Source organism: Chaetodon trifascialis, chromosome 8 (assembly GCF_039877785.1).
Source record: "Chaetodon trifascialis isolate fChaTrf1 chromosome 8, fChaTrf1.hap1, whole genome shotgun sequence".
NCBI classification, from domain to species: Eukaryota; Metazoa; Chordata; class Actinopteri; order Chaetodontiformes; family Chaetodontidae; genus Chaetodon; species Chaetodon trifascialis.
The window spans coordinates 13110502-13125740 of record NC_092063.1 but is presented as its reverse complement, the minus strand read 5'-3'; the positions used below and the strand labels follow the sequence as shown (position 1 = coordinate 13125740).

General features: G+C 41.7%; 1 protein-coding gene across 1 annotated transcript in view; it reads right to left on the bottom strand.

Annotated features, from left to right (window-relative positions):
* Positions 1-220: 220 nt before the first annotated feature.
* Positions 221-15239, bottom strand: part of LOC139335393 (chemokine-like protein TAFA-2) — a 72810-nt gene continuing 57791 nt past the window's right edge. The window contains exons 3-5 of the mRNA XM_070968984.1: positions 8323-8472; positions 4362-4486; positions 221-706 (exon numbers count right to left, since the gene is read on the bottom strand). Of these exons, the coding sequence (XP_070825085.1) occupies positions 695-706; positions 4362-4486; positions 8323-8472 (287 nt within the window). The 3' untranslated portion in view covers positions 221-694. The remainder of the gene's footprint in view (positions 707-4361; positions 4487-8322; positions 8473-15239) is intronic.

Here is a 15239-nt window from a genome sequence, read left to right as displayed (position 1 = left end):
AAAAAGAAGACTGACAAACTGTCTCCCCATTTTAAAAAATGGCGTGTGGTAAGCCACAAACTAGTCAAGGTAAAATATTCTGATGGAGGTGAAGTCTGAAAAAAGAAAAGGTTCGGTTTCAGATCTGAGAAACATTTTGACAGCATCAAGTGTGTCCTATGTGGCACAGTTAAATTTAAATGTGTCATCCAGACTACATGAGACAGCCATTCTGGATCCACTCCTCTTTTTTTTTCTTTTTTCTCTTTTTTTGTAGTGACGTTTGTAATGAGGGACAGCCGTCTCACATCCAGACCCTCCTTTATTCCCAGTATGCGAATGGAACACAACTAAGCCATAGAAGAGAAATGAAGAATACAGATTGTTGTAAAGAAAGTTGTTTTTTGTCATCTAATCCGGTGCTGTTTAGGTCATAGTTCATTTTTTTGAAGTTGTTGTTTATAGTAGCAGTAAAGGATTGTGGGTGATGCAGTCCTTTGCAGTAAAGGACCAAGGACACTCAGTTGTGTTCAAGGTGATGGAAGACAGTGTCAGAGTCCTGTCTCCTCAGCCACCGTATCCTCAGAATAATGAAACAATTACTGGTTCCTCATAGAAGTCCATCTGAGTGCATTTCCTCACCACTGGTAGGTCCATTGTGTCGTGTAAGTAACTCCACCGCCATTTTGTTCTGCTCCTCTTGCGACGGGTACGACTATCGGGTCACCTGTAACAGGGAGAAAAGAAATGGGTCACGGAAAATAATTCCTAAAGAAGTAAGAATGTGGCTTGAAACAGCACGAAGCCGGCTCTGGTACAACATGTCAGCAACACAAAGTTTTTAAATGATGCAGCACAGTCTGCTACTTGAAAATAATGGGAAGTGATTGTTGTTGGTGGTCCACCGACAAGCATGGTCTCTTCTGGCAAGAGACTAAACAAGACTCAGCTTGAGTCATGGCAGCCAGCCCACAATGCCTCACTCTCAGCGCTTGGCCCACTGCCATGTCATTTCGTCTGTTTGTTGAGACGGCTGCTCTAATCATATGGTCCCTTTATCTCATCCATCCATCTTTCCATTTTCTTTGCTTGTGCTTTATTTCAAGCTATTAGGAGACATTTCCAACCAGCCAACGACCAGACACAAATTGCTGTATAACTGCCAGTGCTCAGGCATGTAACAGACCAGACTTTCTAAGACTATTATTCTGCTTTCCTGCATGCTTTTCTCTCTCATTGTGTTTCCTGGTGGCTTCCCCTCTCACCACCAACACGTACTGTCCCCCTCGTATTTCCTCTTGAGGGAGCCAGTCTTTTGTCAAACCCAGGTGCCAGCTAACAAAGTGTGAAGGCCAGCCATCACTGAGAGAGCTCAGAGGAGCGTTTCCCCCAAGCTGGCAGCTGAAACTGTTCTACTGTATCTGCTCTCGATGGCTCCAGGCCACCCTTCCTGGGCCCGCTCTCATTGCCTTCAGGCATCTACTCCTGTGCCTGATCAAAGAGTCTGCAGGCGTTTGTTGTCACGCCAGTTCACTACACAAGCACACCGCTGCATCTCTGAGCCTGCTATGGTTCAAAAGTCCCTTTAGGTGTTCATCCCCCTGCCTGTTTAAATATGCCTGTAGGTGGCAGTTTTTGTGCACAATTAGATAGCGGGTTTAAATAGTTAGGTATCAGTTTACAAAGAATACAATCAGTGCTCAAGTATCATCTTTATGGGCCTTTTGAAGCTCATGCATGCCACATTGTCTATTGGTTATTCCACAAGCCTTAACTGTCTGCATGGGTGGCTGCTCAGATGGCTCCAAGGCAGATGTCCCCTTCACTCTTACATTATACACATGTTTTATAACACACAGTTTCAATTATGGAAAGTCATTATTTCAATTGTTTGATCTTTGGTTTGTCTTACTGTGTAATCATCTAAAGCTGCATCAAATCACAGTACTGTACACAGGCCTTGATTCCCTGTTTGTGTTGTTTCTATCAAAGAGAAAAGGGCTTTCAGCATATCTTACCTAAAGAGGTTGGTGGTGCTTGCAGACTGCCCCATCTGTTTAGTGTTGATGTAATCTAGCTATATAGGAAGTGCATTGCTGATACCTTGTCGTTTGTTTGTTAATGTGTGTATGACAGTCAGCGTGTGCATCTACGCAAATGCACACTTGCCTCAGTCGACGACAGCTCAGCGGCTCGGCAGCCCGGCTGTGTCTGTCTGCTCATCCATATGATATTATTTGGCATTGATCGAGCTGTCTTCTATCCCCTCCCTCTCTCCTCCCTCTGCCCTCCTCCTCTCCTCCTTTCCTCTGCTCCCAGCCAGGGATGGATGGAGGAAAGGATGGAGCCAGCCAAACCCTCTTTGTGTTCTTGCCTGCTCTATGTACCCAGACACAAACATAAGCTCCTTGTCAGCTGACCAGTTCCAGTATTCTTGTTTTCAAGTGCTTTCTTTATTCTTTAATCTACCTATCACCCCTGCCTTCAGTCTTTCCTCTCCATTTTCCACTTGTTACCTTTTCTTCCATCCATCTCCCCTGCCTCTGTCCTTGTTTTTGCTGCTCTCCATGTCTTTCTCTCTCATCCCCTTTCTCTTTCACTCAATCATCAATTTCAATTTGTGAGCAGGTCTTAATGGGACTATAAGAGAACGTTCGATGTTATTGATCTGGATGCCTGTGCATCTTGACCTCGGCGTACCACACCAGAGGAGAAAAAAAATCCGTCTTTCATCATCAGGCAAACACATCAGCTAACACGATCACATATTGTACACACACGCAAACTCACACAAATCATTGATCAAAGACCTGAATGCAAGAGACAGAAAATATTTGTGCACTTTCAACCTACGACGGAGTCAATGATAAAGCGGTGCCTGGCTGAAACTGGTTTGCTTTGATCTTGTCGGGAAATTATAAATGCGCACTTTGAGGTTGATAAAACTAAATGCATGAGATCAGATATATGAGGCAACATCCGGATGGCACTCACATATTCAGAAATTGCATCATCTTCATATCTGATCAACCCTCGTGTGTCTCTCTGTGCCTGTTACACACTCGAAGATCATTCTGTAATTTTCTATACTCCTCTCTTTGTGTCTTTATCTTGCCGTTTTGAGCAGTGAATTTGGAAAGTTCAGTTACACTTATGCCTAACACAAACTTGAGCACGGCAGCACAGCAGCACACATCTATTTCAGGGTGAGAATAAGAGGAGGGGCTGTTGAGAAGGAAGGAGTGTAACTTGAGGGGGCGAGATCCACTTTGCTAGGTGAGAGGTGAGTAGAGGAAAAAGTAGGTAAGGAATTTTTAATCAGCCCAGCGTATAAGAGACACTCTCTGAGTGTTTTAGAGAAAGTAAGAGTGGGGAAGAGAGAGGAGACCATGTGTATCTCAAGCTTTTCTCATCCCTCTCTTTTGCCCAAGCAGATGCACTCTCCCGCCTCTGTCCACGCCTTCAATCAATTATTTAGGCAGAAAACAAAAGTCTGCACCCAGCCATGAATAATGGAAGGTGAGAAGGCAGAGAGAAGGATGGAGGTTAGAAACAGAAGCATACAGTGACAAGAGGTGAGTCTCGCACAAATCCTCTCCTATGACAGACAGCTAAGAGCCTGCTTAGGTCAAGCCACTGAAGAGAAGCTAACAGGTGCCAGAGGGGGCTCAGCAGAAAGATCTATAATATACAGTACATGCACGCACATACACGCACATGAAGAAACAGACAAATGGAGAGTACATGAGAATCGAGGAAATACCAGGAAAAGAACACAAACACACACACACACACACACACACACACACACACACACACACACACACACACACACACACACACACACACACACACACACACACACACACACACACAAACTGCTCATAGTGTTTTATGGGCAAATGGGAGCATAAAAACTATCCAAGGACAATTACCACTGGAGTGTATCTGGTGTGGTGAGTTGTTTTTGCATGGAGTCAGATGGCATACCAGTCAGATGCAGGGAAGCAGGGCAAGTGGGAGTGAAGGGAATTGTGATGTTCTCTCTCCCTCTGTGTGCGTGTGTGTTATTTGTCTTGTTCCTGTTGGCCTTGTTTCTCTTCAGAGACTGTTTGATGTTGGATCCAAGAAGGGCGTTAGGAGATAGTAAAGAGAGAAACTGGGTGAGAAAAGAGTGATATGGAAGAGGAAAAGAGAATGATGTAGGGGATAGAGACAAATAAGACAGAAAGGAGAAGGAAAGAGGATGGAGATATAGCACAATGGAGGTGGAAGTGGGTCACTCGTGGTGGGTCTGACCGTGTGTGCATCTAAGTGTAAAGTTAGTGTGTGAGAGAGGGAACTAGAGCTATTAAAGAGAGATAGAGTGTGTGCACACCAACCTTTGTGGTCTTGACTTTGTTGCCTGTGCTGCAGCTCCATCCTGTGAGGTCTGGGAGAACCTTACACTCCTCACCTTCCATGCATGGCTGCATCTGACACCACCACTTCTGCGCTACAATGGAAGCTGGAGGAAGAGACACAAGTATAGCAGATATTTAGTTTGGTAAAGACATGTCTTGATGTTTGTTTTCTTTCAGCACTTTCATGAGACATGACTCATGGGACCATGCATTTTCTGAATTTTGACACCAAGCTTTCCCGAGCCAAGTTTCCATCCAAATTTGGCACAACATTGAAGCAAATGTCTGCAAAGGAAAATGTGAATTCATGTGCGTTTCTACCAGGTTTTCATCTGCCTCACTTTTCATCTCTTCAATAGAGCGTAAGCCTCAATGGATATTTACGTCACATGCTCCATGTACGTCATGATTTATTCACAAAGTATCAACATTTCCATCAAGGCCAAGTGTAAAAATGTACAATATTTTAAGTCGTTTGTTTGTTTTTTGAAACAAATTTCCAGTGCAATGTGCAGAATGAAAATATGCATAAAAATGTGGAAGCAAATGCTGATAGACTGCTTGATATGAATGCCAAAATTAGGAATGTTAAAATTAGGAATGTTTTACACCATGCTTACCAAATATTTCCAGCTACCTTGCCTTAATCAGTGTAGTGTATGGAGTAGTTTCCAGTCTCCTTATATACACCCTTATTGATATTCAAGGGAATATGAAATGGATTTTATTTTCCTGCAGTGGACAGATGACCAATAACAGCAGAGTTGACATCCAATCGCATGATCACTCACTCATGTGATTGGAGTCGCTATCCAATCACATGAGGGTTTCCTTTTAAAATGCCTGTGGAATCATCCAATGGTTGTTTGTGAAGCCAGCAGGCCAGCCTGATTAGATCAACGTCAGTAGCATTCATGTGCTAATTAGAGCTATTCGAATAACCACGCCCCCCGCCGACAGATGGTTCGTTTCCGATGATATTCGGAGCCAGCGAACTTCCCCATAAACTCCCGTAAATTGCCGATAATCAGCGAAATTCGCGGGAGTTTACTGGTCGGAAATGTGGTTTTTCATGCAGTGATGTTTTGACAGTCTTTGAACAATAAAGAAACATGTTCTGTCTGCAGAGCATTGTTTTAAATGCAGATTATTACTGTTTAGGGTTCATGGGCACTAAAGTCATGTGAATTTAATCAGCACATAAGGGATCATTTACATTTTCAATTCAAGTAGGAAAAAAGGACAAAATTTGAGGCAAGGCAGGCACAAGACAGCTGGGATAAGTTGTGATCCTTCAGGATTTAGAGTAGATTTGTTCACAACACATCAAATCAGATAAAAATGAACTGATGAAGTGCCTTTAGCAAACACGGAGGAGAAAAAGGCTTAGAAAAACCAGCCACATCAAGAACAAGAGGATGATTAAATATCATCTCAAGAAAAAGTAACAAAAGAACCACAGTAAAAGCTGTGAAGTGTTCTTATGAATAGTCTTTCTTTATTGGTCATTCTGAAGATGTGTTTTTTTTACCACAGGTAGTGTTTAACATGTTAGTATTTAAGTAGTCATAACATACTTACTCAAAAAACAGCATTCAGCAACATCATTGCCAGGGCATTACTGACAATTTCTGAGAGAGTTACTTTTTCTCTTTAAGAATTTCTTAGTAATCAGATGGTGCAGATGGTAACCATTTTGGAAAGAGAAACCCCAGTATAAAAAGATTAGGCAGACTTTCATCAAGTCGTCATTATGTGTTCCATCAGGAATTGTGTCAGCTCAGTGTTGATGTAATGCCTGCAAGCAATCGAAGAGTTTTTTGGTTAATAAACCCTTTCCAAGTGTAGAGAGTCACGAGAGTGCTATTTTGTCAAAAGTGATAGCCTAATAGTGCTAATGATAATAATATATGCTAAATAAACTCATAACAACCCACAAACAAAAGATAAGAGTCAGATTGTTGTTAATCTTTGACAGCCATTGGTGCTAACACAATGGTTTAAGCAATTCAACTCTGAATTCTACAAGTCTGCGTACTGAAATTTGTACATCCTTATTTGTTCATTGTATATACCAAAGGTTTAGGGTTTTAACATGAACACTAAAGCAAGAAACAACAGAACGGCAGAGACTGCCGTCTGGGAAGTGTCGCTCTTCATAGCTGCAGGGGGTGCAGTATAGTGATTTTGTGGACACAGGGACAGCAGCCAGAGGGGTTTTCCGGGTACATGGGTACAGTTTCTGGTTCAGAATTGTCAGCACCACTGCGAAACAAAAGCTCATTTATGTGTAAGAGCCAAGATAAACATTTGGGTCTAAAGAATCAACCTTTCCATCATTGTCAACAAAGCATCTCCGGAAAGATCACATTTTCTCCAGATTATAATATTTGCAGTAAAGATTCATGTCGGTAGTGCTTTTATGTTCACATAACATTGACTGAAGTGCTCAATATACAGTAATAGTAGGAGCACAGGAATTCTCCTTTATAGAACATTTTCCCCTATTCTGCTTCTCAGTTAAGAAGCCATTATATTATATTAGAATTTGTTCTATTCATTTTTTATGTGTATCATTGGAATTATTTGCTTGGTTATGAATCACAGATTGCTTTTACTGTTCAGAATAGTTCCGATTTGTGCTTCTTTTACCTTTACGGCTTATTTGGGTAATAGCCGGAGAAGACATTTCATTATTTTTGAATTGCTTGTGTGTGCAGTACAACCTTTCGTCGTACAATACGTTTGTAATTCTGCTGAATTTTTCACAGAAATATAATTGGCAAAGTCAGTTTATAATTTTATAATTGATCACGCTCCTGAAGTCACCAGCAGGAAGCAACGTTGGACAAATAATCACAGAGGATTCAGGTTTGCTCTGATTATGTTCTGTGCTTTTTTTATTGACCCCGACAGTATTTTGTTTACCAGAACCCAAATATACTGCCATGAGGGTATTGACATCTATCGTTTCACTTTTATATCAATTTCCTCAACAGAGCAGCATCTGCACATTCGAAATTGAGGATCACTGTGTCAAGGCCATCCAGAGAGTATCACTTGTGTTTCAGTCAGAGACACTTATGTGAAGAAATTTGCCATTTATAGCAAATAGTTGCACTGTCAGATTTGGTTAAAAAAGCCTCTGCTTTTTGAGGGGTCTCTCAAAAATTCAAGCAGCATCAGTGTTCATGCTGGGACAACTAAGCCCCCACCTCCTAACAAACAGGTACATGTACATTACATCTGACTTAAATCAGAAGCACCAAAGGATATAAGACATAAGAGCAAGGTAGGAGCACATTAACAGAGCAGCAGTGAAAAGAATTGGGTTATAATGGCTGTGCTGTGTACCTGCATGAATATAATTGGATATTACTCGTCAGCTAGTAGCCAAACAGCTTAAGACATGGGCAGTGATACATTGGATGACTTTTTAGCCAGCCCCTAAGGACTTTTTTTTCCTCTAAAATGCTGCTGACTGGCTATTGTTTACCTCAGTTCCAGAGTCAGAGTCATCTCCCATGTATTTTGTATTTTCAACAACACTGTGTGGGTGCATGTCCTTGCTTGTGAGTCGTCCCCACCACCCACACACACACACAGTAAGCATCACACACACCAATCAGGGAGTAATTTAAGAGCCCGTATAAAATCTGGGGTTACGGTATGTAACCAATGTTCACTTGGTTTAACTATTACTATACCAGAATGACTTTGACCATAATATTTTCACCTGTTCATCTCTGTTGCAGCATTTTGGGGTGAGAATTTTTTGTGTGATGTTAGAGCGTGACAATGATGGTGTAAATGTGTCACATGCTAGAAGCGTGACATCTGGTTTTGCAATACAAAACGTTTAATCTTTACTCCCCTAGTAGACACCAACACTATACCCCAGTCAGCATGAAAATGCTGAAATGCAAACAGTCATACATACCATCAACACAGGAGGGCATGGCCCGGGTGGTGCCAGCGACCTGTCCTGGGAAGCAGGAACATTTGACAGTCTGAGATCTCTCCTCAATCTTGTTCTTGTTGCAGCAGCGATGGGCAGCGATCACCTCACACGTCCCTGCCTTCACATGCACTGTGAAACAGAGAGACGCAGACAGTATCGTTCAGTATCAGACATTTTCCTCCAACATGTGATCTAATATCAACGATTAACAAGCGAGAACTGACATTTTGTCACATTAGCGTGGTTCCGGACCAATGAATTGCTGCCCAGGTCTCTGATTTATTTATTTTTTTCCCCTGTGTGTCACATCGGTCTGGTGTTGTGCTCGCTGACAGGTGAACTGAATCAATCAGAACTTTGTTTGTGGGGTTATGAGGACGTACCCGATACCTGATCCAGAAAAACACCAGCATAAAAATTGCCTTCAAAAATGGAAACAAGTGCAGATCAGATGAATGCAGCTAAACAGGTGGTTGCAATTGCACCTACAGAAATAACAGTTAAATGACAGAACTGTCAAATCACTGCCACAAGACGAGGACAAAATAACCACCTATTCACCAAATAAAAAAAGGCAGCATGAACGCAATGTTCGACTGAATAATGAAGTGAAATGAAGGGTAATTCAGTGTGATTAGAGACTATTATCAGATGCCATGAGCCAAAAGAGCAATTCATAATCAGAGCTACCAAATTAGACATTTTCTGAATTCTGACTCTACTTATGCACCACTGTGTGCACAAACAAAACCAAGCACACATGCAAAAATCCATATTCTCCATATAGACACTCACACATAGACTCATAAATATAGCAAATCTGAAAGTCCCAGCTTTTACTGCATGGCTGCTGAGCCACAGCTGCTCCTTCACTAAGAGGATCTGTATAGAAAATGCATGTTAAGTCTCTTGTAGCCCTTCTGCAATGCACGGGGAATAAAATGGTAACTCGGTAATTGAAAGAGAGGAAAAACAGCCAATGTTTGTATTAGAATACACTGATTTGATTGTATAGTATAGCATCCCAAGTGAGTATTAGCTGCAAGACTAATGATGGGTGGATGTGGGAGGCCCCTTCATTTCTGCTATGGCTACCACTTTGTGTGCACATCTACACACGTACACACTTCAATCAGCCAGCCGTGTGGTTAATTAACAACAAGTCCACCCTTAGCATAGAAGTCCCTTGAGTCAGCTGACAGAGAGGGAACAAAGAAATCACTCCACATTTGAAGATTTGTGATGTCAACACATGGTCTTTTCATACCAGCCTTTCATCAAATACATTAAAATGTCAAGGACAAACAATAAGCCTTGTCAGGAACGCTGTGTGCAAGGATGCAGTATGTGCATGCCTGTTTGTGACTCCATGTTTCACCTACAATGTACACCGTTCATGTCTTCACACATGTGCGTATATGTATGCATGTATAATCTCATGGCTGTGTAAGTCAAAGTCTGTGCGTTTGGGACTTTCACACAGTTGTTGGAAATTACCGCTATTTCCATTACAAAAGAGTCTGCCCACAATACAACAAAGGGTGCACACTGCATGGCAATGAAAACTAAAGCAGCAAACAATGACTCTGCTCTGTCTAAAGAGTATTTAAAAGTGAGGCAAGCTGAACTGAAAGAGGCAGTATGAATATGTTTAACAGACTAACAGAGATTTGAAAAGTTCTTAATTTGCTCCGTTAATGAGAAAAAGACAAAGCAGCAATCCTGCAAAGCCCAGTCCAATTAATATCTCAGTGAAAAGCTCGTTCTAATATCTCACCCGCTCTGTGTGTGTCTCTCATCTTTCTTTCATGTCCTCTAGTTTCTCTTTGGGCTCACTGCTGGTGGAGCTAAAAGGATAGTGATGCTGCTTGATTGATCTGTCCATCTGTCTGTCCATCAGTCCAACACTTTGGTCCACAGAAAGATATCGCATCAACAGATTGCTGCAAAATCTGGTGTCAATGTTTATTGCCCCTAGAGAATGATTCCCAGTTTTGGTGATGGTCTGACCTTTGGTTTATCATCAGCATCAGACAGACTTCCATTTGTATACGAGAAATATGCACATGTAATCTGAGCTTTCCTTCACCAGCCTCAGGTCAAATGATGAGCTAGTCATAGTATTGTATTTCCTGGATGCAATGCTGTGTGATTAGTTGTGGATTAATGCCCCCCAGAGGATGATCATTTCTCACTCTCTGACTTTGGTGACCCCCCGACCTTTTCTCTGTCCCCACATCAGGCCATGCTTTTATGGCTTTTAATCAGACCAGACCAAATTACCAACTTTGTACACAGACAGTTAATTGTCAGTTTGACATGACATTTCTCCACTTTTTTTCCTCAGCAGAGGATAGATTATATTGACTTTGCTGATACTGTGACTTCCTTGTGCCACTCTTAAAATATAATTTCTACTTGCAGAAAGACATTTGATCATTTAATTTAATTACATTTATCCTTCCCCGGAGAAAAAAAAAAAAAACCTTTTTGAATTTGGAGATTTCTTGAGCAGGTCACTGATCCGGCACGGCTGGAAGAATATCCGAATCAACTGTGTGTCATTTATTCTATCCAACACTGTCATAGCCTGGGCTGAAATGATTACTGCAGCCTCTAGAGATTGCTGGTGGGCTTTAGAGGTTTAGTTTTGTTTGATACTAACACCTTTCATTTTGCCTCTCGGCCTCTCTCTCCATGCACCGCCCTAATTGGCTTGCTTCTTTTTTCTTACAGGCTTGACAAGCCTGTTGGCAGATACACAGCTCTGGAAAATCAACACACACAGAGTAAACACCTTAACCCAACCCCCCACAGGCACACACACCCCCTGGCCCATTTTTAGGCTCGGCACCTGCAGTAGTAATTGACTCAGCATTAGGAAGAGCGATGGTGCATTAATCCGAGGATAGGGTAGTAGCGAGGGGGGTGAGGGTTTTACTGGAGCAATGTAAAAGTTCATTGAGGCTTGATTACACATATTAATGTTAATAGATGGCAGTAAATTTCTTCACTATGGACCGCATGCTGAAATGAATAAGAGCTGGAGCCGTGTGACAGAATGGTTGAGATGATTATTTCAGCACTGCTTGATACATAGATGTCTACAACAGACTGTCTTGTTTTATTTTACACATCCTCTCATTTGCAGCTGAATAGCTGCTTGTTCAGTGAATTACTCTGTAAAGTTAATTCGACAACTTTTAAAACATTACTGCTGCCGGATGGTAATAATAGTTGTAAAATCACTGGCTACCAGAAGCACTGACCATGTGATGTAGTTGCTCATACAAGAAAAATGAGGCCACGGGAAACCGAGCGTCGAAAGCCCACTGACCACAATAGTTTGATTATTATAATTGCTGTGATTGCTGCTGTTCATTACTCTGCTTGTGGTTTTAATCCTTTCAAATCAACCTTCAAAAAATGTTGATTTGAGATTTAAAACGTTAGCAGAAGAAGACAGAAAACAAGGTCCTGATGTTTGCTCTTGTCTCAGTTGTTGCAATCACTCGCCTCCTCCATCATTCTTACTCTCAGAGAAAAAAGAAGAATGACATGCTTTTACCAGCATCATGCCTTCATCAGGATGTGATGCACTGTATGTCTGAGGTTCTCGTAGTGAGACCCTGCTGATGCTGGCGATGTTGTAAAACACCTCATACATGTTACTGCTGCACTTGCTGCTTACTTTGGTGGACCTACAGGCTTTATGATGGCCGAAATCTATGATCTGATCAAGTACAAGATTCAGCATGTGAAAAATGACTACATTGAGCAAAAAGAGACTTGGAGGTAAAATACATGAAGTACTCACAGAGAAACAATACTACAAAGGCATATGTGTGCACAGTGTTTAGTGTGCTCTTGAGCTGTGTAATCCAGCTTAAGGTGTCAACAGTTTGATGCTATGTTGTACTGAGATGTTTATAATTACCAATCTGCCAGAGAGTGAGGCCACAGACTCCAATAAACTCGATAAATACTCAGCTGAATTAGGCATAACTCACCACATGTCATACACAGAAGGACACACACAAATATACACAGAATACACACACTCGCAAAGAAGTCTCTGTGTGTCTAGTTGTGTACAAGCCGCTAAAATAAAAAGCAGATGTAAACACTCAGGAATGTTATAAACTCCAGGGATATAGAAATGCATCATGGATTGCCTCGTGTGTGTGTGTGTGTGTGTGTGTGTGTGTGTGTGTGTGTGTGTGTGTGTGTGTGTGTGTGTGTGTGTGTGTGTAATAATGCTAAATTACACTAAAAGCCTTGCTTGGTGAGAATGCAGCCCTCTTTCAAAGATGGCGCTGCTTTTCTTTGCAATCTCTCTTTCCCACTTCATCTATCCATATCTGCTCTCCTCCCATCTCCTCCTTTTTCTCCTCCTCTTCCTCCTCATCTTCTTCATCTATCTTATCCTGTCCTACTGCTATTTCATAAATGACCCCTCCTTTTCCCAATCTCTCTTAGCCACTCCAGCACCCCATTTTTCTTTTGCTCTCTCTTGCTCTTAGCTTTGCACAGCAAACTCAGCAGGGCAGCAAACCATTATCCTCAATCACAGGCTCTAAATCTGAGAATTTTTTACACTTTCTATAATGTGTTCTCCCTCTCTCACCCTGTCTCTTTCTCTTCCTGTCGATGTCTCTCTCCCGCTTGAAGCCCCCTCCCATCTCTCTTCATGGCATGAGGACTTGTTATCCCTGCCTCTCTTAACACAGCAGTGGCTGTTAACCCCATTTACTAAGGATGACGTGCTACTGACAGACTAACAGATGGACAGATTGCCCTGACTCTGAGCAACCAGGAGCTGTGTGTGTGTGTGTGTGTGTGTGTGTGTGTGTGTGTGTGTGTGTGTGTGTGTGTGTGTGTGTGTGTGTGTGTGTGTGTGTGTGTGTGTGTGTGTGTGTGTGTGTGTGTGTGTGTGTGCGTGCGTGTGTGTGTGCGTGTGTGTCTGTTTGTCTGTGTGTGTGGTTTTGCAAACACACACAGGGCACAGAGATAGCTCTCATAGTCCCAGTGGGGTACTTCTTTCAAATGTCATTCCTACCACTGGGGCTTCTCTCTCTCTCTCTCTCTCTCTCTCTCTCTCTCTCTCTCACTCACACACACATATATACAGTACATACAGTATTAAGAACCAGCAGAAATGCAAAAGTAATAATTCAACAAAAAATGGACCAAATCTACTTTCAGTGACCATTGTGAAAATGTAAATAGTTCAGGGTCATTTCACATCTGTCAAAAGTCCCAATTGCACCAGCATTTGTCACACTGAAATTCTGGTCCAAAATTAATTATTTTGAGGCGAATAGCAAGTCCATGCAGTGCAAGAGGTTAAACTTGTGCAGTTGGCCATTTGGAAACCCTCTTTAGTGCTGAACTTTGAGGAAGTGGAATGAACCAGAGAGTCCAAAACAGAAGATTCATTTTGTTGCACCGTCCACTTCAACAGTATACAACCCTTGTCTGTTAAGGCCCCAAGAACAGCACTGGGGGATTTTGGCAAAGTGTTAACAGCCAAAATGTCAGCTAATGTGAGACTAGGGCTGGGCGATAAAACGATAGCGATATGTCTTGCGATAGACATGTAATCAATATAAATAAAACATGCGTTCGATAAAACATTTGATAAAAAAGAAACCAAACGTTGCAAAGCAAGGTTGGTTGCATGAACAAAGGCACTCGCTCTCAGGTAACCGAGCAACGGAGGGAGTAATCACTGATCAGTGAGATCGTTGTCTCGTGTTTGATTCTTCGTGAGGAGTGAGATGAGAAATAGAAAGTGAGCGCTGCAGCGAGCAAAGACATTGTCGATAAAACAGGGAAAGTCAGCTCGCCAGTATGGCAGTTTTTTGGATTTTATAAGTCGGACCGTAGTCAGACCAATGTGGTCTGTAAATTATGCAAGACTGTCGTCTCCACCAAGACCGGTAACACCACAAACTTATTTAACCACCTTAGCCGCGCTCACTCTTTGGAGCGCAGCCGTATTCGCCAACGTCCACCGACCGCAGCACCACTGCACAAGCAGCAGACCACCATGCAGAGGTATCTGCTTCAGTGCCTGATGACAAATCATCTAAAAGGCACGAAGACATAGGCAGCGGCATATCATATAGCTAAAGACATGCTTCCGCTGAGCACTGTGGAGAAGCCAGGTTATAAACATCTCTTACGCGTACTTTTTTTTTTAACACACTTGCAATAAAAATATAATTGAATAGTTCATGTATGTTTAGAGTAAGAAGAGTGACTAAAGTTGTTCATATGTCTAGGCTGGTTTTATAGTTCAGTCAGTCTTACTGTACTGTCTATCATGTTTGTTTGTTTGTTTGTATGTTACAGATGTCAAGTCCACCTCAGTTTCTGCCGTTTCCAAAACACTGCAAATATTTGAAAACATTTTATTCACCAGAAGGTGAATCAGCTTGTGAACTTCCTGCACTAAATGTGCAGAAAAAAAGTTCTCAGGTTTCTCTCTCTTTACATTTGAACATTTTTATTTACATTTATTATCTGAGTGTTTTCCATGGTTGTGTTGACATTTCCTTTCCTTTCTGCCTTGATAGCTGAGGGGATTATAATCAGAGGAAGGTTCAATTTAAAATAAAATTGTTTAAATTGAATGTATTTTTCTCCTGGTCCTTATTTTAAATAGCTCATAAAAAATAGCAATAATTATCGATATAAACCGATATAAAACACTTATATCATGATACAGTTTTCAGCCATATCGGCCAGCTCTATGTGAGACTATGGTACCAAGAAAGAGCTTTCACACACATAATCAAATTACTCTTAAAACGATCTCAGTCCATTGATCTGTTTGATGCAGTATACAGCCACAAAGAGTCACATTAACATATTGCTTGTTTACAGGAGGG